This window comes from Tauraco erythrolophus, chromosome 2 (assembly GCF_009769465.1).
Source record: "Tauraco erythrolophus isolate bTauEry1 chromosome 2, bTauEry1.pri, whole genome shotgun sequence".
In the NCBI taxonomy this organism is placed as follows: domain Eukaryota; kingdom Metazoa; phylum Chordata; class Aves; order Musophagiformes; family Musophagidae; genus Tauraco; species Tauraco erythrolophus.
In genome coordinates this window covers 1,877,444-1,904,577 of record NC_141466.1, presented here as the reverse complement: position 1 = coordinate 1,904,577, position 27,134 = coordinate 1,877,444, and the positions used below count along the sequence as shown (strand labels likewise).

At 44.4% G+C, this 27,134-nt stretch overlaps 1 protein-coding gene across 1 annotated transcript in view; it reads right to left on the bottom strand.

The window, feature by feature from the left end:
* The window catches only part of SYNJ2 (synaptojanin 2), a 78,229-nt gene that overhangs the window by 34,594 nt on the left and 16,501 nt on the right, over nucleotides 1-27,134 (bottom strand). Inside the window, exons 3-7 of the mRNA XM_086632005.1 lie at nucleotides 20,613-20,883; nucleotides 16,830-17,055; nucleotides 6,820-6,903; nucleotides 4,414-4,475; nucleotides 1,450-1,546 (exon numbers count right to left, since the gene is read on the bottom strand). Of these exons, the coding sequence (XP_086488131.1) occupies nucleotides 1,450-1,546; nucleotides 4,414-4,475; nucleotides 6,820-6,903; nucleotides 16,830-17,055; nucleotides 20,613-20,883 (740 nt within the window). The remainder of the gene's footprint in view (nucleotides 1-1,449; nucleotides 1,547-4,413; nucleotides 4,476-6,819; nucleotides 6,904-16,829; nucleotides 17,056-20,612; nucleotides 20,884-27,134) is intronic.

Here is a 27,134-nt window from a genome sequence, read left to right as displayed (position 1 = left end):
CTGTTTCTGACTTAGATCTCTCTTTGTATCATACTGGCCAGAACACTGTCTGCAAGAATGTCTGAAAAAATACCAGTATTAAATTAACAAGAAAAGTCAGATTTGTACCCTCAAAAGTTTTCTGAGCATTTTGCAAGTGATCATCTCTTATCCCTAAATTTCAATGGTTTTGCAAAATGAACTATAAAAACTATTTTAAAGATATGGAAATCAAGATATTATAGATGCTTACTTGTGTCATGCAGAAAATTAGTAAGAAGCTGAAAACAGAAGTTAGGACCAGACTTCATTTCTGCACCTTCCTCACTGCTTTGCAAGCTTTAGTCATCGTCACTTGCTTTGGACATATTCTGTACAGGGGGAGACTTTCACTTTTTCACTTTCCCCTGGGGAAGCTGATAGTTCTCCCCGGCTCTTTAGGAGGAAGAGGAAGTGGCCACAGAAAAAAACTGCCCAAAAATTCACGACACTCCTTGTCTTGAGAATATTGTTCCAACAGAGAGGGGGGAAAAAAAAAAAATCAGGAACTATTATTTACCTACAGTTTTCATTTTCCTTAGTTTCACCCAGCAAACATTTGAACCCAGAACTGTTGTATCGTTCTTTACCAGCGACAAATACGTAACACTTACTACAGGCACAACCCAGATGCTCTCAGGTATTAGTTCATAGAATCATAGAATCATAGAATCATAGAATCATAGAATGGTTAGGGCTGGAAGGGACCTTCAAAGGTCATCTAGTCCAACCACCCTGCAAGGAACAGGGATATCTCCAACTACATCAGGTTGCTCAGGGCCTCGTCCAACCTGGCCTTGAACATCTCCAGGGATGGAGCATCCACCACCTCTCTGGGCAACCTGTTCCAGTGTTCTACAACTCTCAACTCTAGTTCTACAACTCTAGTTGTGCCCAGGGACGTTCAGAGGCCATGAAAACCTCTCTCTTCGCACACTAGACTGTCATCTCGTGCTCAGGCAGCCAATTCCCATCACAACCAGTGCAAGATAGCTATTCCCCACTACAACCAGAGCAAGACAGCTTGCTTACGCTCGGTGAACCAGGCTCAGGGCCTGGCACCCGAGCAGTTCTGGCAATTCCATGAGGCACCTGGCTGTGTAAGTGACTACATACTACGACAAAGCTAATCATGCTTCGCTCTAGCAAACATGAACTACTCTTAGGAGAATCAGAGCAAATTTTTTTTAAAGTCTGGTTAAAGAGAATGTGCATAAATGCGTGAAGAAATAAGCAGGAAGGTAGTGCTGGAAACTGCCATGAGACTATGAAGCACCATCCTCTCAGTATGCAACAACGAGTAAAGAGATAACATCATTCCTTTAGATACACTATTCATCATCTACTGGGCCAGAAGGGAAACAGAAGAACATGGAGGGCCAGGGGAAACCAGCAGGCTAAAAAAAAATAATAAAAATAAATTGGTTTTACCTTAAAAGCTCTGTTGAGCACCTCCTCCCCTCCTCTGCTTCCCAGCAGGTTAACGATCACTTGTTTTCCATATTGCTCTTTCAGAAGCATCATATGCCTACAGCAAAAGTAACCATAACAGTTACTAAACACAATCACGTTATCTTGCCTGCTACCTTTTTCAAAATACAGAAGTAGAGATCACTGGTTGTTCCATCCAGTAGAAAGTTTCAGCCACAGCAGCTACAGACATCTTCCTCAGTTTCCTTGCCATCAGTTATTAAAGTACAAATGGTGAAAGTATGCAATTAATGGACACAGTATTTTTTACTGAACTTAAAGAAAGAAGCATCATTGGAAACAAGCCCCAGATCTTTTATGTCACTGTTGGCTTTGATGCTGCCCTTGTTATGCTCCCACCTCTTGGCTGTCGGCCTGGGAACTACACAGGAAAGACAACAAGAGATGAAAACATACTACATTTCAACAGGAATTGCCTAGCACCTTGCAGGGATTAGCCTATAAAGAGCCAGCAGCAGCGATGGGGCCTAAGACTCCAACGCCAAGGCCAGAGACACACAACCACACGTCACAGGTGATGGTCCAAACGCTTCTGACCTACTGCAACATCGAGACATTCCCTCTCAACTTCATTAAATTGAGCAGGAAGGTTAGTAATAGTAAGAACTGCAGCACTGGATCAGACCAAAGGACCTTTCAGCAAGTGGTCTAGTCCAGATTCTTCAGGAAAAACACAAAATAGGACAAGTATAAAGTGTTGGGGTTTTTTTTGGCATATATCCCCAATCTCTCAATGCCTGACTTTTAGGGACCCTGAAGTCAAGAGCTTTTAGCCAGATGCAGAGGCACCCATTCTCCCCTCAAATTGTTTTTCAAGAGCTTTTAGCCAGATGCAGAGGCACCCATTCTCCCCTCAAATTGTTTTCAAGTTGGCATGCATGTGCTACAGGAGCTGTGTTGGCTCCTCAAGAAACAATTAGATCTTAAAGCCATCTTCAACCACACCCAAAAATACTGTAGTAGTACTTAAGAGGAAGCTGGATAGAAACAAACAAGAAAAATAGAACAAACACACAAATGAAAAGCTATTACATGCTGCAAAGCCACACACAATAGTGAAGTGTCTGAAAAACAGCAAGCACACATCTCCTGGCACGCACCTTTAAATCCTACAACCAGAAACAAGCCACCCAGAAAATCATGGAAGGGGAGAAAAGAGAGAAAAAGTTACCAACATGGCCTTCAAGAAATATGGCTAAATATATTTTCTGGTGCTATTTATGCTCCTGATTCTGCAACTAGTTCTCTGCACACCTACTTTCCCCATACATTTGCACTTCTCTGATCTCAGCATCAAGATCTGACTTCTCCACCAATGTTGCCTCCTTCCAACAAAACTACTGAGGCTTAGATCACCTCCTTGAGTATTGTAAGCAGAGGTCCCAAGGATTCCTCAGGGAGAGGGGACAAAAAAAATCCACTAATAAGATTACTGTTTGCTTCTCACAGTGCCTTCTCAACACATGAACTTATCAGATGGGAAAATGTAACCGGCTAAATCCACTCTAACGCTCTCAGAACAGCTGGAGAAGGCTGCCAAGGTTCAGTATCTTTTTCCATAGAAGCAGTTGCTTATTCCTTGCCCATTTTCAAAGGACTGTCTTTTGCAGATCTGTAAGCAGAGAGATCCCTAGCTTCATCTAACCTAAAGGCTTTACTGTGTACAAGGGAAAGAAGGAATAGGGCAAGTTGATCCTCATCTTCATGTTACTTACAAGAAAGCTATTTGCCAGTTGCATCAGGGTCAGAGAGAAAAGATTCTCTGAGCTAAATGGTGTTATGAAGTTGTTTCTTGCTAAGGTACTCTTGGTTTCTTGGGCAGCACAAGAGGATGCTCAGTAAGTTATTGTTTTCTTCTAATATAAATTCTCTCTGCTGTGGAATGCAAAACTCTAAGATGGAGCTTCAGGGACACTGGCACGGCGAGTTACCACCAACTGACCACAGGACCATGAGTCTCAAAGGCATTTGAATTCAGTAGGATTTAAGAGCCTTAAAAAGCTTGGGGAATATAGGCTAAGTCCCTTCAGGACTTCTATGGTGCATAGTCTCTTTAGATTCTAATGCCTGTTTGGGGTCCTCAGCGCTGCAAAACTATTATCAGTCACCAACATCACGTCTGCTCACAGTTGCAGTAAATTAACTCAATTAAATAAAGAGGCCTTACTTAAAATCAACATAAACTCTGATTTGCCAAAACCAACTCAAAACAGAAATTAATCACGTGACCTGGCATTTATAAGTTGAAAATTTTCTGCAGGCCAAATCCTTCATGTCCTGTTTAGGCAATGTTCCCACTGATGTCCATGGGAGTTTGCCCTTAAAGGATAGTACTTTGTAGTTACACATTCAAAGGAAACAAGCTAATATGTGGGTTTTTTTTACAGTTTCCAGCTGACAAGCAGAGTATTAATGGTTTAAAAAGGTTACGAGCCAGTCTCTGGGTAAAGTAGAAAAGCATCAGCATAACAGCATCATACAACACTGATCAGAGAGTAAGACACTTCTATTTCTGTATGGCAGTAAAACAATGAGGAGAAAAACAAATCCAGATTGGAGAGGAAGCAGTGTTTACTTTTTAATTAACTGGGTTACAGTGGTAAAGCACACGTTCTGTGTACCTCAAGTGTGAATTCACATTTGTCGGCTCACAAAGGGTTACCCAGACCTTCCTTTTGTATACCACTCAGTGCTTCTTAACTTTTAGAACAAGCCAGGAGACCAAATTAATTCAACTACCATTGAAAACAGAAAGGAAAACGCACAAAAATAAGTGATTAAAGTAAACCAAATACAATTAATTGTATGTGAAACATCCCTCGGGATTTCCTAGACAGGCAGAGTTGTGGAATTTCGGTTAAACGCCAGGCCGCTGTTTTATTGCTGAGGTGGAACGATGCTTACCTGTCAAAGGCAGGAGCATTAGCTTCCAGACCTCTGTTAAGCCTTAGATGATGAGAACCCACCTAAATTAAAATATTGGGAAGAGAAGAAAGAGAAAAGTAACTTCTTAAATAGCTAGAGTCCTAAATCACTAGATGTCTCCCTTTTGCCTTCAGAGGAAAACATCTCTTTAACAGCACCAGACACCTCTAACAGACTGCACACACCCACACACATAACATCCCTAATACAAAAGCCACAGCTTTTATTAGACAGCAACATTTACAATTATGAGTGAAAACAGGATTATCGTTAAGCAAAGGGATACCTACACATCTTTCTATGGCCAAACAAATCATATTCCTTCTCTGTTTTCCTCTAGCAAATATCCCACACTGCCTCACATGAATATGCGGGGTGCCCAGCATTCTTCCTGCCCTTCTCTTGGCAGAAAAGGCTGCGGTTATGCCCGTTCCAGGGGTTTTGTGTCCTGAGTTCTTTTATCTTTCATTATTGACAGAGACTAAAAAGCATCAGATCAGTCCTTTGAAAATACGAAGGATGAAATCCTGTGCCATCAATCTAATAGGACTTTTACTGTTATTACAGTATGCAGAGGGCTTCCTTCCTCTCCAGAAAATGCACTGCTAATTATTTATAGGATCACGCATTGTTTCCTGTACTTCATCATCTTCCTTTGTTCTTCATGACGTTGGTTTATGCAATTCTTTCCAACATCAGTGTCAGCACACTCACATCCAAGGAATAAGACTCATGAACATTCACCAACAGAAGTGAAAGCCGCATAATCTAACTCAGATTAAGCAAAGAAGCAGACTGTGTCCCTACCAAAAAGCTGAAAATTCTCTGAAAAGACACTACCCACTAGCCAAAACTACTTGGGGAAAAGCTCTGTGACTTCATGATGCACAGTGCTGGACACAGTTACACCACGGGCAGGATGTGTGCACAACCATACAGGCAGAACTGCTTTGTAATAACAAGTATTGCACCGGATGGAGCTAACAGAGGGCACAGATCCTTTAGTCACCTTCCTTTTGCGCTAAATCTAGTTGTTCTGAATGGTACCTAGGTGCTAGATTTAACGATTTTAAAGTATCAAACAACCCTTTAAGTATCTAAATGATTCTATAAAATGTCATATCATATGACATTTATATCATCACATTCATATCTATCTATGATTCTATAAAAAAACAGTTATCATAGAATCATAGAACAGTTTGGGTTGGAAAGGACCTCAAAGATCATCCAGTTCCAACCCCCCTGCCATGGGCAGAGACACCCTCCACTACACCAGGTTGCCCAAAGCCTCATCCAACCTGGCCTTGAACACTGCCAGGGATGGGGCATCCACAACTTCTCTGGGCAACCTGTGCCAGTGCCTCACCACCCTCACAGTGAAAAATTTCTTCCTTCTATCCAATCTAAATCTCCCCTCTTTCAGTTTAAATCCATTACCCCGTGTCCTGTCACTACACGCCCTTGCAAAAAGCCCCTCTCCAGCTTTCCTGTAGCCCCTTTAGGTACTGGAAGGCTGCAATAAGATCCCCCCGGAGCCTTCTCTTCTCCAGGCTGAACAGCCCCAACTCTCTCAGCCTGGCTCCATAGCAGAGGTGCTCCAGCCCTTGGATCATCTTCGTGGCCTCCTCTGGACCTGCTCCCGCTTATATTTTTTATTCTCTCTATTGACATATGTGCACATACGTGCATACTAATTTCAGTGGCTTATCCCTCTGCTAAGAGAATGCAAACAGTGCTAGGATGATTCTTACTTGAGCTTGTAACTGTATATAAGCTGCAAGTCACAGACCATATGTAACCCACTAGGCTTGATGCAATAATGATGAAACCCTACATCTCTGCCTCGCAGATTAGATTAGATCATCATCGCCTTTTTGACCAAACTTTAGCAAACACACCATCCAGACGTTGTATTTTGTTTCAAGGTAACATGCTCCTATAGAGCTTCCGATATCCACAATTACTCCAATGTTATTGTGGAAGTCAGTACCATCAAGTCAACCAGGCATTTCAGAAGGAAAGGTTATTCCAAATAAAATTGAAAGGTTATTCCAAATCAAATTCAAAATGTTAAAAAGATATTGCTGTAAGTTTCAGCTTAGGACATTAGGACACAGTCCCTTACAAATAGTTCCCTGTAGAGGTACACGAACACATGAAAACGTTAAACTTCAGTTAACTCTAGCCATTTGTCTGGTTTAGCTCTGTTTACCTAAATGTGCAAAATTTCCTACAAGGTAAGCCTAAAATGAAAGAGCTCAGCACTTCCATGGAATAAGCTTCGCAGCTCATTTAAAAAAAAAAACAATTAAATTTTATGTAACTTCTAAATTATAAGTAGCAAGAGACATAAGTAAGGTAGGCTTTGGATTATTTGTTTACCTGAAGCCCCGGTTGCTCCCAAAACAGCGGAACAGAACCTCTGAGCTGCACAAAGGAAGAGACATCATCATCCAAGTAAATTGTCTGCAAAAATAAAACAAAGGGAAGGAGTTCTGCAGTTAGACTTAGCAGTCTGTGACCCCTTCAACGGGCTGACAGTTTAAGACACTGAACTCTAAGGGTAAAAAAAGTAAACCATGTATCTCACTGTATCCGCTTACTGCTCAGCCCCTTTTCCATAGTCTCACCGGCAGCGGAACAAAGCACGGCGTATTTGCTTTCATGTCATCACAGCAGATTCAACTGACTACTCACCAGAAATAAGGGAAAATTTAAAGCACCATCACTGGCAAGACGGAAGGAATCTTTCATCCAAAAGGAAGATGAATTTGATCTACCGGCAGAGACATGCAGAAAGACCAGCCATACACTCTGCCCCTGTCCGTCTCACAAAATTTAACTGTGCAAAACGTCATCGCTCCTTGTGACCGATGATGGGTAATGTCAGGTGTGGGATAAGCTTATCTCTTGCTTTATTTACTCTTGCTTTATTTATTTATAGCTTTATTCTTGCATTATTTCTTATTTGGCTGCGTGTTGCGCCTTGTCAGTGTCCAAATAAATCCCAGTGAGACCAGCAGGTTCGCCACTCCCATTCTGAGACACAGTGAACAGCATGTCATCTACTTTTCCAGGAGGCTCACAGCGAGAGGCTCCAACTCCCCACCTCCTTCCCTAACCAGACCTCCACCTCTCCCTTCCTATTTGTCCTTATGACCACTGCTAACAAGCTGATTTTGAGCCAAATCTATGCAAAGTACCAAGACTGGTTTCCCCCTTTGCCTTCCCCCTCCACCAGCCTCGAGCAAAGCATTACATTATAAGTTAACTCAGCACAAAAGGAACTGTCTTCAGATTCAGCACGACCACAGAGCAACTGTGCAAAGCCTGGCTCACTCCCCTGGCCTATACTTAGCAGTGGAATCCTGGCTGCTTTCCCTCAGGGATATATGATACACATGATACACGTCTCCGTTATCTCACGCACGACAATGAGTCTTCTGCAGCCCTTGGGAGGAATGGTATCCAGGTCATCCAGGTAGCTGCTTCTCTAACCACATCATATCAATGAAGGCGACTGCTGGCAGCTGGCTAGTAGCTCCCAAAATAGAAAAGAACACGAAAACGGGTTACTGCATAGCTTTAAACGTGGTTTGTGCTTTTGGATTTGCTACTAGATGTGCTGGCTGGGTGGCTCAAGGCAAGTGCCTTCATTTACCTTGACCTCCCATCTTTATACTCACCACCAATGCAAAATTTTTAGAGCTACATGTGTGAAAGAAGAAGTATAGCTACACCAGAGAGGTGGGCATTTGAATGTCCAGTCACCAGTTTTATCTAACTAATCTTTACAGTATTTTCGTCGAGCACTTACAACTATTCCCCTTTCACTAAGATGAAAGACTTAAGTGGCTTCATCAAGGACCTGATGTCAGCGTTAGAATGATGGCTAGCTCAGATGCAGTGCAAAAACTGTTTTGATGTTTCTAGCCTCACACCAGTGAGTTAAGAACCCTTCTCTGTTGCATCGCATCCCAGCACAATCCCCAGCAAGAGAGGGGGTTGCTCAGAGAAGCTTTCTTGCCAGGTCTGCCTCACAGTGTGAGTAACACGGCTCTAAATCGCTCTCCCAGTGAAGTTTTCTGAACACTGCTGGTACCTGAGTCCAGGAGTTTGTCACCATGGCACACACTGGTGCACCTTTTCTTTGCACTTCTGTGCTAAGAGTTCACCCTGCAGTTGGACTACAGGAGTGAGCAGGCCCCCCTTCCTCCTCTTTATCACATCCTCCCTGAGACAGGTCATACCAAGATGAGTCGGTGACTTCTAAACACTGAATCATCTTTTCACTCACAGTCATGGACCCAGAGGAGCTAATTCTAAGGTAAAGCAAATTTGTGTAGCTCCACTGACAGCCCCAGCATTATCTTGACTCATACTAATGAGGATCAGGTCCTGAATCTACGCAAAAAAGAGTCAGGACTGGCTCACTTCAAAATCTGACAACAATCACCACTTTAGCGATGTGTTGAAATGAAACACCCCAAGATGATGAACACAGACTTTATATGAAGTACAATTTGGCCGCTCCAACAGCTTGCTACAGAGGATCGGTTTTATTTACAATCTTCTGGAAAATCCCTGTTTCCTTAACTAAGTGAAAAACTGACAGCTTAGGTACCTCTCTGGTCAGCTCTTTTAGAAGTCCCAGATGCAAATTCTCTACACCCACTGATTAAAAGATAATAATAATAACCCTAATTTTAATACCTGCAGTTTAACATCTTGCTGAGCTACAGTTTGAAGTTTTTCATCAGTTACAGACCATGAATCATAGAATCATAGAATGGTTAGGGCTGGAAGGGACCTTCAAAGGTCATCTAGTCCAACCCCCCTGCAAGGAACAGGGATATCTCCAACTACATCAGGTTGCTCAGGGCCTCATCCAACCTGGCCTTGAACGTCTCCAGGGATGGAGCATCCACCACCTCTCTGGGCAACCTGTGCCAGTGTTCTACAACTCTCATGGTAAAAAATTTTTTCCTAATATCCAACCTGAATCTACCTCCCTCTATTTTAAAACCATTACCCCTTGTCCTATCACAACTGGCCCTCCTGAACAGCCTGTCCCCATCTTTCTTGTAGGCCCCCTTGAGGTACTGGAAGACCGCTATAAGGTCACCCCGGAGCCTCCTCTTCTCCAGGCTGAACAGCCCCAACTCTTTCAGCCTGTCCTCATAGGAAAGGTGCTCCAGCCCTCTTATCATCTTCGTGGCCCTCCTCTGGACCCTCTCCAACTGGTCCATGTCCTTCTTATGTTGGGGACTCCAGAACTGGACGCAATACTCCAGGTGAGGTCTCACGAGGGCAGAGTAGAGGGGGAGAATCACCTCTCTCGACCTGCTGGCCACGCTCCTCTTGATGCAGCCCAGGACGCGGTTGGCTTTCTGGGCCACAAGAGCACATTGCCGGCTCATATTGAGCTTCTCGTCCACCAGTACTCCCAAGTCCTTCTCCTCAGGGCTGCTCTCGATCCATTCTCCGCCCAGTCTGTATTTGTGCCTGGGATTGCCACGACCCAGATGTAGGACCTTGCACTTGGCCTGGTTGAACTTCATGAGGTTGGCACGGGCCCACCTCTCCAGCCTGTCGAGGTCCCTCTGGATGGCATCCCTCCTTTCCAGCGTGTCGACGGCACCACACAGCTTGGTGTCATCGGCGAACTTGCTGAGGGTGCACTCCATGCCACTGTCCACGTCACCGACAAAGATGTTGAAGAGGGTCGGGCCCAACACGGACCCCTGAGGGACGCCACTCGTGACCGGTCTCCACTTGGACATCAAGCCGTTGACCACTACTCTCTGAGTGCGGCCATCGAGCCAATTCCTTATCCACCGAGTGGTCCATCCATCAAACCCATGCCTCTCTAGTTTAGAGAGAAGAATGTCGTGCGGGACAGTGTCAAAAGCTTTGCACAAGTCCAGGTAGATGATATCCATTGGTCGACCCTTGTCCACCCATGCTGTCACCCCATCATAAAAGGCCACCAAGTTGGTCAGGCACGATCTGCCTTTGGTGAAGCCATGTTGGCTGTCACCCACCACCTCCTTGCTCTCCATGTGCCTTAGCATGGTTCCCAGGAGAATCTGCTCCATGACCTTGCCAGGCACAGAGGTGAGGCTGACCGGCCTGTAGTTGCCCGGGTCCTCCTTGTTCCCTTTTTATGAATATATAACCTGCCTTCTTTATGCCAAATACAGAAGAAAAATCCTGACCAAACATTTCTGCCTTCCTGCATTAACAGATGCTCCTATTTCCACTTACTGGTGATTCAACATCCTAAGAGTTAACAGATGTTTGTTAACTACTACCACTGTGTTTTCTATTCACTGTTTTTTACCTATTACCTCTTCTAACTGTTTTCTGCTCTATTAAGCTGCCCATTTGGAGAACTCAACAACAAAAACAAAAATCAAACTATTTGGTGATCATTCCTGTGATGTAAACAGGATGCCCACATCCTGAAGTGATGGGCTGGGAGGTCCTCTGTCAGGATGAGGTCTAATACAGAACTGCCCATGATGATGGGGCATTTTAAAGAAGCTGACATTTTCATGTGCATTGCCATGTAGCTTTTTGAAATGCAGATGAGGTTTTTGAACTGCACGCATGGCCTCTCCACAAAGTCATTCACAAGAAAGTTCTCCACATTAACACTTTTTTTTTTTTCCCTTTTCACTTGCAGGGCTCATCATTCTGTTCCCTGGAGCAAATCTGTGGTCTTTCACAATCCTCTCGACCTCATTCTCATGACCCAGATGAATCCAGACTTATTTTCTTTCAAGATGCCACCGAGTTGGAAAAAGACCTGGTATTTTTTAACGAGTGGGAGAATAACACCCTTTTCTGCCAGTCATTCCTTCCTAAACAGGCTGTAACCATTTCATTAAGCATTACAACCGTGCAAATCCTCCCTGAATTTCAGCAATACCCACTATCCTTCATTCACCACTCCTAGGAACCTGATCCCGATCTTGAAAATTGCCTTCTACCATGTGTGCCCCTTGACCTTACAATAACACCCTTCCTATCAGCAGACTCATTAAGTGAGCAGGTTGAAAGACTGAGACTGAGCGGGCTTTCCAGTCCAGGAATGGACATAATCTACACTATCTACCCACAGACACTATAATCTACCCGTCCACACCGTAGGAAACCTCATTTGTTAAAATCTTAAATAAGCACTGATAATACAGCCAGGTTAAAATCAGACTCGTAAATAAAAGATTCCAACTTCACTGCTTACGTAATTCCAGCATTTAGGCATGGATAAGTACAGAATTTCTTTTCTCATATTCTTCCAAGCCTTGATCTTTTTTTTTTGTTCACAGTGTCATGTTTTCTACAAGCGCAGATCTGTCCCACTTCTTTGTTGTTCTAGTTTTAACTTTATTACCCTGTCCTCTAGCAGATCCATTTCTCTTATTCTAAGGCACTACAAAAAAGATGTACAGCTCCTGAAGAAAAGAAACTTAAAGAAAAATAAACAGCACTTTACTTCCAGAATTTTCCTGTCCCTTGTTTTCCTTAACACATGGACCAGAAATACACCCAAGAGGATCACACAGGTTTCCCTCTGAAAGCCCAACAACAATCAGCTACATTTCAGACAACACTTTGTCATTCGGGTTGATGCCTCCTGCTAAATGTCTGTCTTTGGACTTTGTAAAACTATTGTGGAGTCTTATCTTCTGTCTTGGATCCAAAATGACAGCAAGTTGTGGCCTACTTGCCCCAGTGAGAATGTTGATTCCTATCAAATCTTCAAAACGCTTGAGGATTACTTCATTAATTTCAAAGCGTCTGGCCCATTGAACAATCCAATCCAGTTAGCTGGACGGATTTTCGGACATGTTTCCTGCAGTTTCCCATCCCACAACATAATAGCAACTGGATACTCAACTCATGTTGAGAATCTCTTTGCCTTGATAATAGATTGCTGTCTTCCGATCTCCGGTGTTAGAATTTGCCATGTTTTTCTTCTGACTTCTGTTGCCTTAGACTCTTTTGGTGGTCTCTTTCTCCAACTCCAGGATCAAGAGTGATAGTGCTGACATGTCAAGAAGACATTTCTCAGTCTTTCTCTTCTGTTGCATAGAGCCCGACCTTGCCCCTGTGATCCAAGGACCTTTCCTGGCCACACAAGCTTCATGCACAGGTACTGCTAGTAAGTTTCTGAGCAACCAGCTGGTGTTCTAATCCCACATGCTGCGACCATTCATTGCCTGGAATAATTTATTAACTAATCTCCATCACTCAGCTTCATTAGGAGGAAATAATTACCCAGTCACAACTTCAAATGGCAAAATTCATTACAGACACAAGTGGTACACAGAGACACAATCCATGATGAAACGGATACTCACATGGCTTGTTCTGGGACCCTCAGCTCTGCCACACAACCCTCAAAGAGCATGGATAACAGATGGCCTAAACATATCTCTCCGTGAGCCCCTTTAGCTCAGACCACAGGATCCAAGGATATACTTGCCAAAATAATCCTCTATGCTCCACCTAGGGTCACACTAAAACTTGATCCAGAAAATAAATTAACCACATGATTGCATCCATTCCTCTCCTGGAGAGATATCCAACATGGTCTAAGAGTTATTGTGAAATAGGGATCATTTTTCTTAATTTATGCCCATCATTTTTTTCTTAAACTGGAAGAAAGGGAAGGTTAATCCAAATTCGTGGCATTTCCTTTTAATGCCTTGTCAAGGTTTCCATTTTCTTTATTGTACAGTTCCATGAAGGGGAAAACAACTGAAACCATTCATCTATCTTTGGTAAATTAAGAGGTGTTCCCCGTAAGTCACATACTAAGATCCTGAGAGTTTAGCAGGACTCTCTGGAGGATAACTGGGGCAGGAGCTGAAATGTAAACAGCGACAGGCACACACACTACATGAAGAAAGCATGCTTGTTTCTCAAGGCTATCAGCAGAAGAGAATGAAAAGAATGCCATACAGTCTCAACTTTAAGGGATTACTAGGGGAGGAAGTAGGTGAAGGGAAACATTTAAGCTATCACTGGGAAACAGAGACTGATTTTCAAACGACTTGAGGATAAACTGCCACAGTGCAAGTAGAAATGGCTACCATCTCATGACAAAACACCAGCAGCAAATCTGGAAGCACATATTAGAGAGATTTCAAAAAAGCCCTCTTTTCTCTTCCCTTTGTATTTGGTTTTTCCTTAAGTGTTTCCTACTATTTTCTCTTTCTCCTTTTTATTTTGCAAAGATGCAAGCCAAATGATCAAATATCTGAAAGATCTACTAGTAGCCTTTTTTTTTTTTTGGAAAAGCAAAAGTGAAGTGAGATATTTAACTTTTCCCCCCTTCTTCTCAAACACTGTGAGTCATAGCAGTTAAGTGAGCCCACAAAAAATGACTCACTGCTGAGCTAAAATGCCACCAGGCTAACTCAGTGGGAGACAAAAGCATACCATCTCTGCATAAAAGAGCTGCCTGGAGATAAGACTAATTGTTTCTCCCTCTTCTAAAAACAGAAAAACGTTAGAAGTAATTGCTACAAAGGGGGGAAAGACCTGGCTTTTCAGAATCCTAGGGTGCTATTTATCCATGAAAGCACACAGCCAGCGTGCCATTATACTGTACAGGCTGCAGGAACTGGAAACGAAATGTTATCCAGCCAAGGTATTACCTCACAGGCGATTAGTCAGTAGTCTACTATGAAAGCAGGAAGTTTATTCTAGGACTCTTCCTTCCTAATGGTAAGTGGATGCTAGCTTGAACTGGATCTCAGGCATCCCAGTGGTTAGCCCAACTTTGCTTTCTTAGGTCATGCAGCTTGGTAAAACTAGTGTTCATCACCAGTAGCAACAGCAGCCTTCTCTTCTCCTTTAAAAACAAAAAACCAAAACCACACAATCCTTTAAAACTGCAAACCCTTGTTATAATTTTCAACCTACTTGAGCCTTTCACCCTACAACCATTTCCCTCTTGCACTTTTGCTCACCCAACTGCAAAAGACCCAAAAGCCTCCAGTCCTCCCACTTCACAGCAGCCCCGAGCAGAACAGGAACGAAGCGCAGCAATTCCAGCGAGGAGCCCGAACCAGCCCCAGCTAAGGGAAGCATTAGCAACCAAGTACTGGTTTGCCACTCACCAGGAGCCAATCCTCAGGGTTTCTGCTGGGATGCAAAGCTCATGTTATTTTCCACACTAATCCTTTGCAACATAATGTACTCCACGAATATAATGAAATAGAATTATTTCTAACCCAAACAGTGAGCAGGATAGCAGAAGTATTTCCTGTAACTGCTAAGTGCAGCGCCGCAAACGAGAGACTGATCTGAAAGCAAGCTGACAACCCTTTCTAACGTTTTCTTGCCTCTGCGTTTCAGCAAGAGAACATTCCTCAAATCCTGAGTAACACACTTTGCACTAATTCTCATGAGAAGGCACTCAACTAAAATAGCAGGCTGTACCAAGTTATTACTTAGAACGGCATATATCCCCTTCTTCTGCTCCCAAGTTCCAGGGGAAAATTCCACTTTTCAGGGAGCAAACCTACTTGCATCTCCCAATGCACCAACAGATTTTTTAGAAAGACGCGGATGCTGCAGGACTTGACTTGCAGTTGCTTTGGAGCAGAGGCACAAAAGAGAATTATTAGCAAAGAATTCAGTGGCTGACATTAGAGACCCAAGCACTGCAGGGGAAGAGTTTGGCATTCAACAAGCAGAATTTGTGGAAGCCTGAACACTAAAGTGGAAAGCTGCCAAGCCAGCCTACTGAAAATGCAGGCAAACCAGCAAAAGGAGGGACATGAGCAAAACGCCACCCACATCCCTGATGACAACTCCGGTCACTGAGCAGAATCATAGAATCATAGAATGGTTTGGGATGGAAGGGACCTCAAAGATCATCCAGTTCCAACCCCCCTGCCATGGGCAGGGACACCCTCCACTACACCAGGTTGCCCAAAGCCTCATCCAACCTGGCCTTGAACACTGCCAGGGATGGGGCAGACACAACTTCTCTGGGCAACCTGTGCCAGTGCCTCACCACCCTCTCAGTGAAAAATTTCTTCCTTAGATCTAATCTAAATCTCCCCTCTTTCAGTTTAAAGCCATTGCCCCTTGTCCTATCACTACATGCCCTTGTAAAACGTCCCTCTCCAGCTTTCCTGTAGCCCCTTTAGGTACTGGAAGGCTGCAATAAGATCACCCCGGAGCCTTCTCTTCTCCAGGCTGAACAGCCCCAACTCTCTCAGCCTGTCTCCATAGCAGAGGTGCTCCAGCCCTCGGATCATCTTCGTGGCCTCCTCTGGACCCGCTCCAGCAGCTCCGTGTCCTTGTGTTGAGGGCACCAGTCAGGCACAGTCGTACAGTGACACAGCTATAACTCTTTTGGAACAGGTAACGACACAGCCAGCTTAAGTACCTCTATGCTACACTCACTGTATTGCGTCAAGATGTTTCACCAGCCTCCCCTTACGAGCATCGCCCAGGCAATCTACTTTTCATGGTAAATGCACCTACATATACAGAACCATACATACACACACCTACAAAAACAATCTACGCTACTCACCAGTTTTGTAGAGCTGCCCAGAAGCCACTGAAAACAACCAAATTTTAGGAGCAGATTCTTGTCCTTTATTGGAAACTACTACCAACCATTTATCTATTCTGCTTATAGAGACCATCTATTTCTGCATGACGGTTCTGACTGCTAGTAATTACTACTTCTATTCAAAAAGGAGAAGGTGATTATACTTCCATAAGAAAGCACTCATTTCAGCTGGCACAAAAGATCTGAAATTCTTCAAGGTCCATTGCTTTTTGTTTATTTTCAAGGTAGTAAGCTAAACCATGTGTAATAAAACCAACTGACTCTTATTTTCTTTGGCTGTGTCAATCAAGGGAGCCTGCTGAATGCTTTTCACCATATATCTTGTCTCAGCACCAGCTAGAAAAAGGGTTTTTACCACGTGTGCATAAAAACCATGTCATACCACCTCTCACTGGAGAGAATCCCCCACAAAGCAAAGGGGAATGTAAAGCAACGTCTCTTCCAAAATGAGTTGCATTTTGTTGTTTTTACAAGGGCATGTAGTAACAGGACAAGGGGAAATGGATTTAAACTGAAAGAGGGGAGATTTAGATTGGATCTAAGGAAGAAATTTTTCACTCAAGAGGGTGGTGAGGCACTGGACCAGGTTGCCCAGAGAAGTTGTAGATGCCCCATCCCTGGAAGTGTTCAAGGCCAGGTTGGATGAGGCTTTGGGCAACCTGGTGTAGTGGAGGGTGTCCCTGCCCATGGCAGGGGGGTTGGAATTGGATGATCCTTGAAGTCCCTTCCAACCTGACCCATTCCATGATTCTATGATTCAAAGCTGTTGGACACATCTGCTTACCTGCTCTGTCTCAACGAAGTCAGACACGTGTCCATCATCATTGACCCCTCGAACGGGAAACCGGGCACCAGCCCGCTCGCAGCTGATGCGGGAGATGAGGCAGGCTTTCGCCTTCTTGTGGGAAGCATAAACTGTGCGGATGTCCACGACACCACAGATCACTTTCAGCAACCAGTCCGAGCAGTTCACCTGGTAGTGTCTGAAGGGCACGTGCAACAGCTGGTTCCTGAAAGGTTCAACCACATACAGACACATTACTGAATAAAATGAGACAGGCAGGCAGGGGTGCCACCCCACAATAATCGCTAATTTCAGCAATTAATGTTTTGTGACCTCCTTTTCTGTTGTAACTTTATCCAAAATGAGGAAATATCATGAAGAAATCCTTATGAACTACTACAGTGAACAGAACATGGCAAATTTTAATAGCACAGATACCATGAAAGTGCTGTCCTATCTTGTACCTCTGCCTTATAAATTCAGATGCCAACGTCACCTCTTTCAGCTCCAGAAATACATTTATATTTAGCAATTTTTTTCATAAATTACAGTGCTGTCAAGCTAATTACTTTTTAATGAGTATTGCCCTGATCTTAGCATACATTACAGGATTAACACACATTTTAAAACCCATCAAGGCTTTCAGAAAAAAATTTCCAAGCAAAAACTGGATCCATAAGTCAATGGAGATATTGCAAAAAGTGCTACTAAAATTAAGGGAACGTCTGGTTTAACTTTCAGTTTATTTTACGATCCACAACCCAAGAAACTTATCATGCCTGGTTAACAGTGATGCTAGTCTCTTCTGTTATGATGGTTTTCCTCGTTTTATTCTTCAAAATGTGCCTTTAGTCACAGATGGGACCCCTTTTATGATCATTTATTGTTCAACAGCAGATCTGTACAAGAGTTATTACGTCCAGTGAAACCCCTGAAGAATTGTTCTTCTAGAGCACAGCATCTCTCTGAAAAATGTGCAAGTCATTCCTACATTTTTCAAGTAAATATGTAACTGAAAAAGTGGCTCTAAAACACTTTTTGCTATCTCTTCCGCCTTCTCCTAGCTCTACTCACAGAGGACGTCCTCACTCAGAAAATTCAAGTAGAATTTTTTTGCTGTTATAAACACACAGTTCATTTAACAGGCAGTTTGTGTTGCTTATGACGAAGGTCATCTGGCACTTTTCATCATTTAACTGTTTATCCCATTGTTTACTTTTCTCAAGAATCTATTGTTTGGTCTGAAATCTCCTGTATCACGTAACTGCCTCAAGATACATTTTCTTTGGAACATCTTTTTGCCCTAAATGTGATGTTGTCACCATTCATCCCTGTTGTCCAGAGGAGGCCACGAAGATGATCCGAGGGCTGGAGCACCTCTGCTATGGAGACAGGCTGAGAGAGTTGGGGCTGTTCAGCCTGGAGAAGAGAAGGCTCCGGGGGGATCTTATTGCAGCCTTCCAGTACTTAAAGGGGCTACAGGAAAGCTGGAGAGGGGCTTTTTACAAGGGCATGTAGTGACAGGACACGGGGCAATGGATTTAAACTGAAAGAGGGGAGATTTAGATTGGATATAAGGAAGAAATTTTTCACTCCGAGGGTGGTGAGGCACTGGCACAGGTTGCCCAGAGAAGCTGTAGATGCCCCATCCCTGGCAGTGTTCAAGGGCAGGTTGGATGAGGCTTTGGGCAACCTGGTGTAGTGGAGGGTGTCCCTGCCCATGGCAGGGGGGTTGGAACTGGATGATCTTTGAGGTCCCTTCCAACCCGAACCATTCTGTGATTCTATATAGGAGAATGGAACCTCTTCAAGGGCTACTTCAAGATTAGCCAGAAGCAGGCCAGAAGGACAGTTCAAATACTTATCTTCCAAGAAGAAAAGTTTCAAAAGACAGTACAGGTCAAAAAGGTTGCTTTAGAGGTTGTTTCTTTAGGAAGGAATACTGTCACCTCAGGAGTTTCACCGCTGGAACACAGCTCACTTGTGCCACGTGTCTAACCCTGACATGCTTGGAGAGCTTTTTGAGACGGATGCATAATTAGCACAGCTGAAAGCAAGATTTACGTATCTCTCTTCTGAGTTAAACTCAAAACACTACATCTTGCCAGTCAAAGTCACAACATAGCTAGGAAGATTATTTAGCCTGAATGAACTGCCCTTTCATTTTTATTCATCATCCATATGAACTTTTTAGCTTACTTAATATTCACCTACTCTGGGCCACAAGACTTATCACATGCCCTAGCAGCATACCCACATATAACTCTGTCAGTTCTTTTCCAATTAAATCACACAACTCTTGTTTATTTCCAGGGCAGCTATTCTTCCCGGGTGACTATCATAGAACCATAGAATGGTTAGGGCTGGAAGGGACCTTCAAAGGTCATCTAGTCCAACCCCCCTGCAAGGAACAGGGATATCTCCAACTACATCAGGTTGCTCAGGGCCTCGTCCAACCGGGCCTTGAACGTCTCCAGGGATGGAGCATCCACCACCTCTCTGGGCAACCTGTGCCAGTGTTCTACAACTCTCATGGTAAAAAATTTTTTCCTAATATCCAACCTGAATCTACCTCCCTCTATTTTAAAACCATTACCCCTTGTCCTATCACAACAGGCCCTCCTGAACAGCCTCTCCCCATCTTTCCTGTAGGCCCCCCTGAGGTACTGGAAGACCGCTATAAGGTCACCCCGGAGCCTCCTCTTCTCCAGGCTGAACAGCCCCAACTCTTTCAGCCTGTCCTCATAGGAAAGGTGCTCCAGCCCTCTTATCATCTTCGTGGCCCTCCTCTGGACCCTCTCCAACTGGTCCATGTCCTTCTTATGTTGGGGACTCCAGAACTGGACGCAATACTCCAGGTGAGGTCTCACGAGGGCAGAGTAGAGGGGGAGAATCACCTCCCTCGACCTGCTGGCCACGCTCCTCTTGATCTTTTTGTTTGAAAAGAAAAAAATGAGGGTATAGGAATTCAAGCATTCTGCCAGAACTTGTAAAGCAAACAAACTGAATTACATCAGTGGTGAACCCACCTAGGGAAGACAAAATCCAGCATTTGTGTGCTTTCCCTTCCACTCAACCAATACTTACCACAAGAAATACTTTTTGTTTGCTTTATAAGCACAAAAAAGAATGAAGTACAGAGTAGTGTATCACAGGAGTTTCCTTCTGTGCAACATAAATTTACACTGAGCTGCAAACATATTAATATTGATGTTTCCAACGTAAAAACTAGGGCACATTATTGAAAGAGACTTTAAACACATACACTTTTAAGAAACAGAAGATACTTCAGCACAGATGATGGGACTTATGAACAGTTCGAGTGCAGGCTTCTACTAGATGACTTTTAAAGCAAATTATTAAAAGAACTGCAGGGGAAACTATTCATGACATACAGAGATATCTTTCTGTAGCGTGAGCAATACATCTTGTGTTTCTTTCTTAAAAACACAAAACGTCCGGTTATTAGAACTGCATTTCACTCTAAGATTAATTTAAATTAAACAAAAGTTACTTGTTTGACCCAGATTCACCACGAATTCGCTAAGGCCACATGTCCTGCGAAAGGAAGTGACAATGAAATGAAAGGAGCTGCACCAGAAACGCATATGGTGTCCCTGCCCATGGCAGGGGGGTTGGAACTGGATGATCTTTGAGGTCCCTTCCAACCCAAACCATTCTGTGATTACACGATTCTATATCTTTATTTGTCTCTGAGGATGTTTGGCCGATCAGACACAGGTGGGGATGACAGAAGACTCTGGCAGAACACGCAGTACTAACCAGAAGAAGGAGTTACCAGATTCATAGTGGTTATCACCCTGCTTCTGAGCCCGCACAGTCAGGTCAAAGTTTGAGCCTGCATTAGGCCAGGTGAAATAGAACATCCCAGAGCTCAATATTTTCTTCAAGGCAGTAACACGCTCCTCTTCCTTGGTTTCTTCCTGGAGAGGACAGAAATCTGTTGCAGTAATTTTGTAAACTTCCGCGTCCAGGATTTTTCCCACTGACGTACAGCCTGTCACCAGGACCAGAAAACGCAGCCGAGTGTTACCTAGAAGGTGACAGATAGTTACAGAAGGGTTACCAGTGGGCACAGACGATGCCATGTCACATCAGTAAAATGGTTACCGGTGGGCACAGGCGATGCCATGTCACACCAGTCCTGTCCAGTATCTTTGCTTCAGAAGAAAAGCAGCACACGGCCTGTGTTCATTTACACTTCTGATTTCCTTCAGACTGCAGGGAAGGGAGTGCAATTGCACAATTTTCCACAACACTTACACATTACCATCCTTCGCTGCATTGGAGCGTGTTTCTCCCCACTTACCTCATGAAGTGCAATGAGCTCTTCAAAAAAATGAAAAAAAAACCCAAATTTCACTGCTCTAGAGAACATACAGTTTTCACTGGATTTGATTCAAGGGGAAAGGTAACAGACTGGTCGTTTGTGAAATAAAGTGCATTCCTCGCTATGGATTTTTCAGCTAACTTCTGAATTTTACAGATAAGAAGCATTCAGATTTCTTATGGCTTCAGCTGAAGCTGGGTATGTTCAGCCTTTCAGAAAGTCTCACTGTTACCGGTTCTTGAGATTTTGCTTTTTATGTCACAAAAGAGTGCACATGATTAGATGACAACCTCGATTATCACTAAAAATAATTCCAGCTCTCATGGCTGTAAAGTAAAATGTGAAATTAAGAAGCAGCTGAACTTCAGGGCCCTAAAGTGAAAAGATGAATTTTGAAGCTTGAGACCACCACTGTAATCACATCTCACGTACAGAGGATTTCAACCTCTGCTCATTCTCTCTGAAACCATAACGTAATTAAGAAACAGTAGAACCATTGTTCTTGAAAGCACTGGTTTTGCTAGAGATGAACCATTTGATTCGCTTAAATTAGCCTCCGATGGAGACAATGTCATCCTATTCACTCCAGTTAGTAAGAAAAGGTGGAAGCAAGCCAAGATTTATTGCTCTTGCACAGCAGAAACAACAGCTGACCTGCCAAAAGCAAGCTCACTAGCCAAGAGCACTGTCCCTGAGACAGCAAGGTTTCAGACAGCAAAAGGAACACTTTCTAGGACTACTCTTCAACCCTCCACAGTGGCCCACTGCCTGAAAATGCAGACCAACTTTCACGCAACAACTTTTTTTTCTTTTTTTTCCTGAAACCCAGCAGGAGCGCCCTTGCTTCCAGACCATAGGTTGGCCACAGAACCTTGAGTCAGGGGTTGTTTTCAGCAGGGCCAGAATATTTGCGTAGGCACATGGGACTGGAATGGCAGGACAAGGTAGGAGATTAGATCTTATTCATTCTGTTCTGCTGACTCCAGTTTTGCATAAAGGCCAGTGTAGGTGGTATTTACTAAAAAGCTCTGCTCATCACATTTCTTTCTGTAACAAGGGTATGCTGTGTTCTCCTCCTTGAGTGTTTTTAACAAGTAGGTATTCTGTACCTTTCCAGATGACACCATAGTGGAGGGTTAAAAATACATAAAACCCTATAGTTTATTCCTCCTTTGCACATGAATGTGCATAATTATCAAGGATTAAGAGTAGGAGATACACCAGTTATCACCATGGTAGTTCATACCTGACTAAATACTGTCTTGCAGCCTCCAGATGGGGTTGGGAGGAGTTAGCTGTCTCCCAGGATAGCTGACAGCTTCCAGGACTCTGCTGAAACCGTGCAAAACTGATCAGCTCAAAGTAAACTTCACTCAGGAGAATCTGGAAGCAATGTATAGAAACACTCCTAATGTGCCTTACTGCGTGTCAGCTTCAGCCACAGAAAACCAGTGTGGCCCAGCATCACTACTACCCCAAACACAACCCAATGAGCTCGAAACCAGCAATCACAGCCAAGAAGCTACTGCATTGCTCCTGAAGGGTCAGGAGCCTGATGGCTTTCTGAAGCTGCAATGTTCTTGCCTGCCAGATGAGAGAGTTGGGGCTGTTCAGCCTGGAGATGAGAAGGCTCCAGGGAGACCTTATTGCAACCTTTCAATTTATAAAGCAGGCTTGTAAGAAAGATTGAGAGACTTTTTACCAGGGCATGTAGTGACAGGACAAGGTGTAGCAGTTTCAAACTGAAAGACAACAGATTTAGATTGGCTGTAACGAAGAAATTTTTCACTGTGAGGGTGGTGAGGCACTGGCACGGGTTGCCCAGAGAAGTTGTGGTTGCCCCATCCCTGGAAGTGCTCAAGGCCAGGTTGGATGAGGCTTTGGGCAACCTGATCTAGTGAAAGGTGTCCCTGCCCATGGCAGGGAGGTTGGAACTAGATGAACTTTAAAGGTCCCTTCTTACTCAAACAATTCTATGATTCTATACACACAGAGTAAGTCTCCTTAGAGTACTCCAAATTATGGAGCAGCCCTCAACTTTCATGCACTTTTCATGATGCCTTTGAACAGAGGCAAGCTGGCAAAGAAGTTTACAGTGTTATGCCTCACACTTACAGCCCAAAAAATCAGAGAAAAAGGAGAAAAAGAGACAAATGTATTTAATCTGCAAGAAAGCTAGCCTGCTATGCCACTTTGTCCTACTAGTCTGCTCTGTGAGCTGAAGTGGTCTTCAGATCAACTCCAACCTCTCTGATTTACTTAGATCACTCAGGATATAGAATCATAGAATCATAGGACGGTTTGGGTTGGAAGAGACCTCAAAGATCATCCAGTTCCAACTCCCCTGCCATGGGCAGGGACACCCTCCACTACACCACGTTGCCCAAAGCCTCATCCAACCTGGCCTTGAACACTGCCAGGGATGGGGCAGCCACAACTTCTCTGGGCAACCTGTTCCAGTGCCTCCCCACCCTCAGAGGGAAGAATTTCTTCCTTAAAGCCAGTCTCAATCTGCCCTCTTTCAGCTTAAAGCCATTGCCCCTTGTCCTGTCACTACACGCCCTTGGAAAAAGCCCCTCCCCAGCTTTCCTGTAGCCCCTTTAGGCACTGGAAGGCTGCTATGAGATCCCCCCGGAGCCTTCTCTTCTCCAGGCTGAACAGCCCCAACTCTCTCAGCCTGGCTCCAGAGCAGAGGTGTTCCAGCCCTTGGATCATCTCCGTGGCCTCCTCTGGACCTGCTCCAGCAGCTCCAAGTCCTTCTTGTGCTGGGGACTCCAGAGCTGAACACAGTATTCCAGGTGGGGTCTCAGGAGAGCAGAGCAGAGGGGCAGAATCCCCTCCCTCGCCCTGCTACCCACGCTGCTCTGGATGCAGCCCAGGACACGGTTGGCTTTCTGGGCTGCCAGCGCACGGTGCCGGCTCATGTTGAGCTTCTCACCCACCAGCACTCCCAAGTCCTTTTCCTCAGGGCTGCTCTCCATCCATTCTCCGCCCAGCCTGTACTTGTGCATGGGATTGCCCCGACCCACGTGCAGGACCTTGCACTTGGCCTTGTTGAACTTCATGAGGTTCTCACAGGCCCACCTCTCCAGCCTGTCCAGGTCCCTCTGGATGGCATCCCTTCCCTCCAGTGTGTCCACAACATCTACATATGCTGCAAAACAGCCAGAATTCCAAAATCCTACACCACTACAGCCCTGCTTAACACAAATCTCTCTGACTCTGCACCTTAGAAAAAAGTCCCAAGCCCTATCCCTCACTATCACCTTCATCCCAAGTGGTATCTGAACAGTGTCCCTGGGAATCAGCTCTGGGCTCCCACTGCACTGTCTGCGGGAGGAAGATCCTTGCCTGTGTGCCTGCTGCACTTGGCACAGGGAGCAAGCTAATCACAATATCCTCTTGACAGCCCTGCTCCATCTTTTCCACAGCACAAATGCAGCCACAGGGTCCTGAGCAGAGGCAGGGCTCCTGTCAGCCCTTCACCTTTTTAGAACCATCCACATACAGCGAAACTAACTCTGCTATTCATCTTTTACGATGGGGTGACAGCATCGGTGGACAAGGGTCGACCAATGGATGTCATCTACCTGGACTTGTGCAAAGCTTTCGACACTGTCCCGCACGACATTCTTCTCTCTAAACTAGAGAGGCATGGGTTTGATGGATGGACCCACCTTATCCATGGTGGATAAGGAATTGGCTCAATGGCCGCACTCAGAGAGTAGTGGTCAACGGCTTGATGTCCAAGTGGAGACCGGTCACGAGTGGCGTCCCTCAGGGGTCCGTGTTGGGCCCGGCCCTCTTCAACATCTTTGTCGGTGACGTGGACAGTGGCATGGAGTGCACCCTCAGCAAGTTCGCCGATGACACCAAGCTGTGTGGTGCTGTCGACACGCTGGAAGGGAGGGATGCCATCCAGAGGGACCTCGACAGGCTGGAGAGGTGGGCCCATGCCAACCTCATGAAGTTCAACCAGGCCAAATGCAAGGTCCTACATCTGGGTCGTGGCAATCCCAGGCACAAATACAGACTGGGCGGACAATGGATCGAGAGCAGCCCTGAGGAGAAGGACTTGGGAGTGCTGGTGGACGAGAAGCTCAATATGAGCCGGCAATGTGCTCTTGCGGCCCAGAAGGCCAACCGCATCCTGGGCTGCATCAAGAGGAGCGTGGCCAGCAGGTCGAGAGAGGTGATTCTTCCCCTCTACTCTGCCCTCGTGAGACCTCACCTGGAGTACTGCGTCCAGTTCTGGAGCCCCCAACATAAGAAGGACATGGACCAGTTGGAGAGGGTCCAGAGGAGGGCCACGAAGATGATAAGAGGGCTGGAGCACCTTTCCTATGAGGACAGGCTGAAAGAGTTGGGGCTGCTCAGCCTGGAGAAGAGGAGGCTCCGGGGTGACCTTATAGCGGTCTTCCAGTACCTCAAGGGGGCCTACAAGAAAGATGGGGAGAGGCTGTTCAGGAGGACCAGTTGTGATAGGACAAGGGGTAATGGTTTTAAAATAGAGGGAGGTAGATTCAGGTTGGATATTAGGAAAAAATTTTTTACCATGAGAGTTGTAGAACACTGGAACAGGTTGCCCAGAGAGGTGGTGGATGCTCCGTCCCTGGAGACGTTCAAGGCCAGGTTGGATGAGGCCCTGAGCAACCTGATCTAGTTGGAGATATCCCTGTTCCTTGCAGGGGGGTGGGACTAGATGACCTTTGAAGGTCCCTTCCAGCCCTAACCATTCTATGATTCTATGATTCTAATCATGACTCCATCAAGGTGTAAGAAATTATCCACCACTAAGACACACAGCTATACACAGCAAAACACAGCTTTGCCCGTCTTCCCATCTTTGCCAGTTTATGTCTGGGAACCTCTTCTTTCAATTCCAAACCTTTTTTCTCCCACCATCTTGCCCCAGTGTCTTTCCCCTCAACCCAGGCTGCCAATATTTTTAAATGTATTGATAACTACATTGGACAAGTTTGTGATGCCAACAACTGTGCTACCTCCACTCATTTCCAAAGAATAAAACAAAAGCGTTACATATCCATGCAGTACCTAATATGGCAGAAATCTAACATTACCACCCACAGGAAAAATGCTTCTGTTTATTTTCCAGTCATTGAAAGTCTGATTATTATCATGGATATATTAAAGCAAAAAATCGTTCCGTTTACTTGTAAATTTAAACTTCAAAAAGTCAATGTGGTTTCTTTTCTGGCATGTAAATGTCAACAAGTCATAATCTTTCCTGTTGAAAATAACTACTTAACATGAAAACAGCTGTATCAACCACAACTCTACCTAAATGCACCTAAATTTAAGGGTATTAATTGCTTCAGTTGCTTTGACCAGGACAGATGTTGCTACTGAGGCAAGTAATTCTCATAAAAAGCAAAATTAAAATCAACTTTCTCCACTTCTAAAAACTGTAGATGCTAAGTTATTTCGTAATTGTTCATTCACTGCAAGGAAAACAACATTTTTAGCTGACAAGAATTTACTGAAAAATTCTTCTCGTTCCTAAACAATTCATTTTTACTATCCAGTAAATCTCACAAAGGAATGCAAGAAGTGGCATTCCTGGTTTATTAAGCCCACCACCACAAAAAAAAAAAAAAGGAAAAACGAAACAAACAGTCCAACATAAACCCCCTGCTACCAATACAACATAGAATTTCCTGTGGTAGGTGGATTTGTGAGGCTACAGCACAAGAACGAAAGGATTATTTTTATTTTATTATTAAATTGGTTTTGCTGAGCAAACTGTGAAAATATCACAACTTTAATGAAACAGATCCAACTGAAACACCCAGACATTCCTTAACGCTAGCAGGTATTTCCCCTCAAAACAGTTGAGACTATTCCATTAATCCCTGCAGCCTTAACTTTTCAAAACTGCAGCTCACTACCATTTCCAATTCTGTAATTCTATTAAAAATAGGGCTCCTTTTACG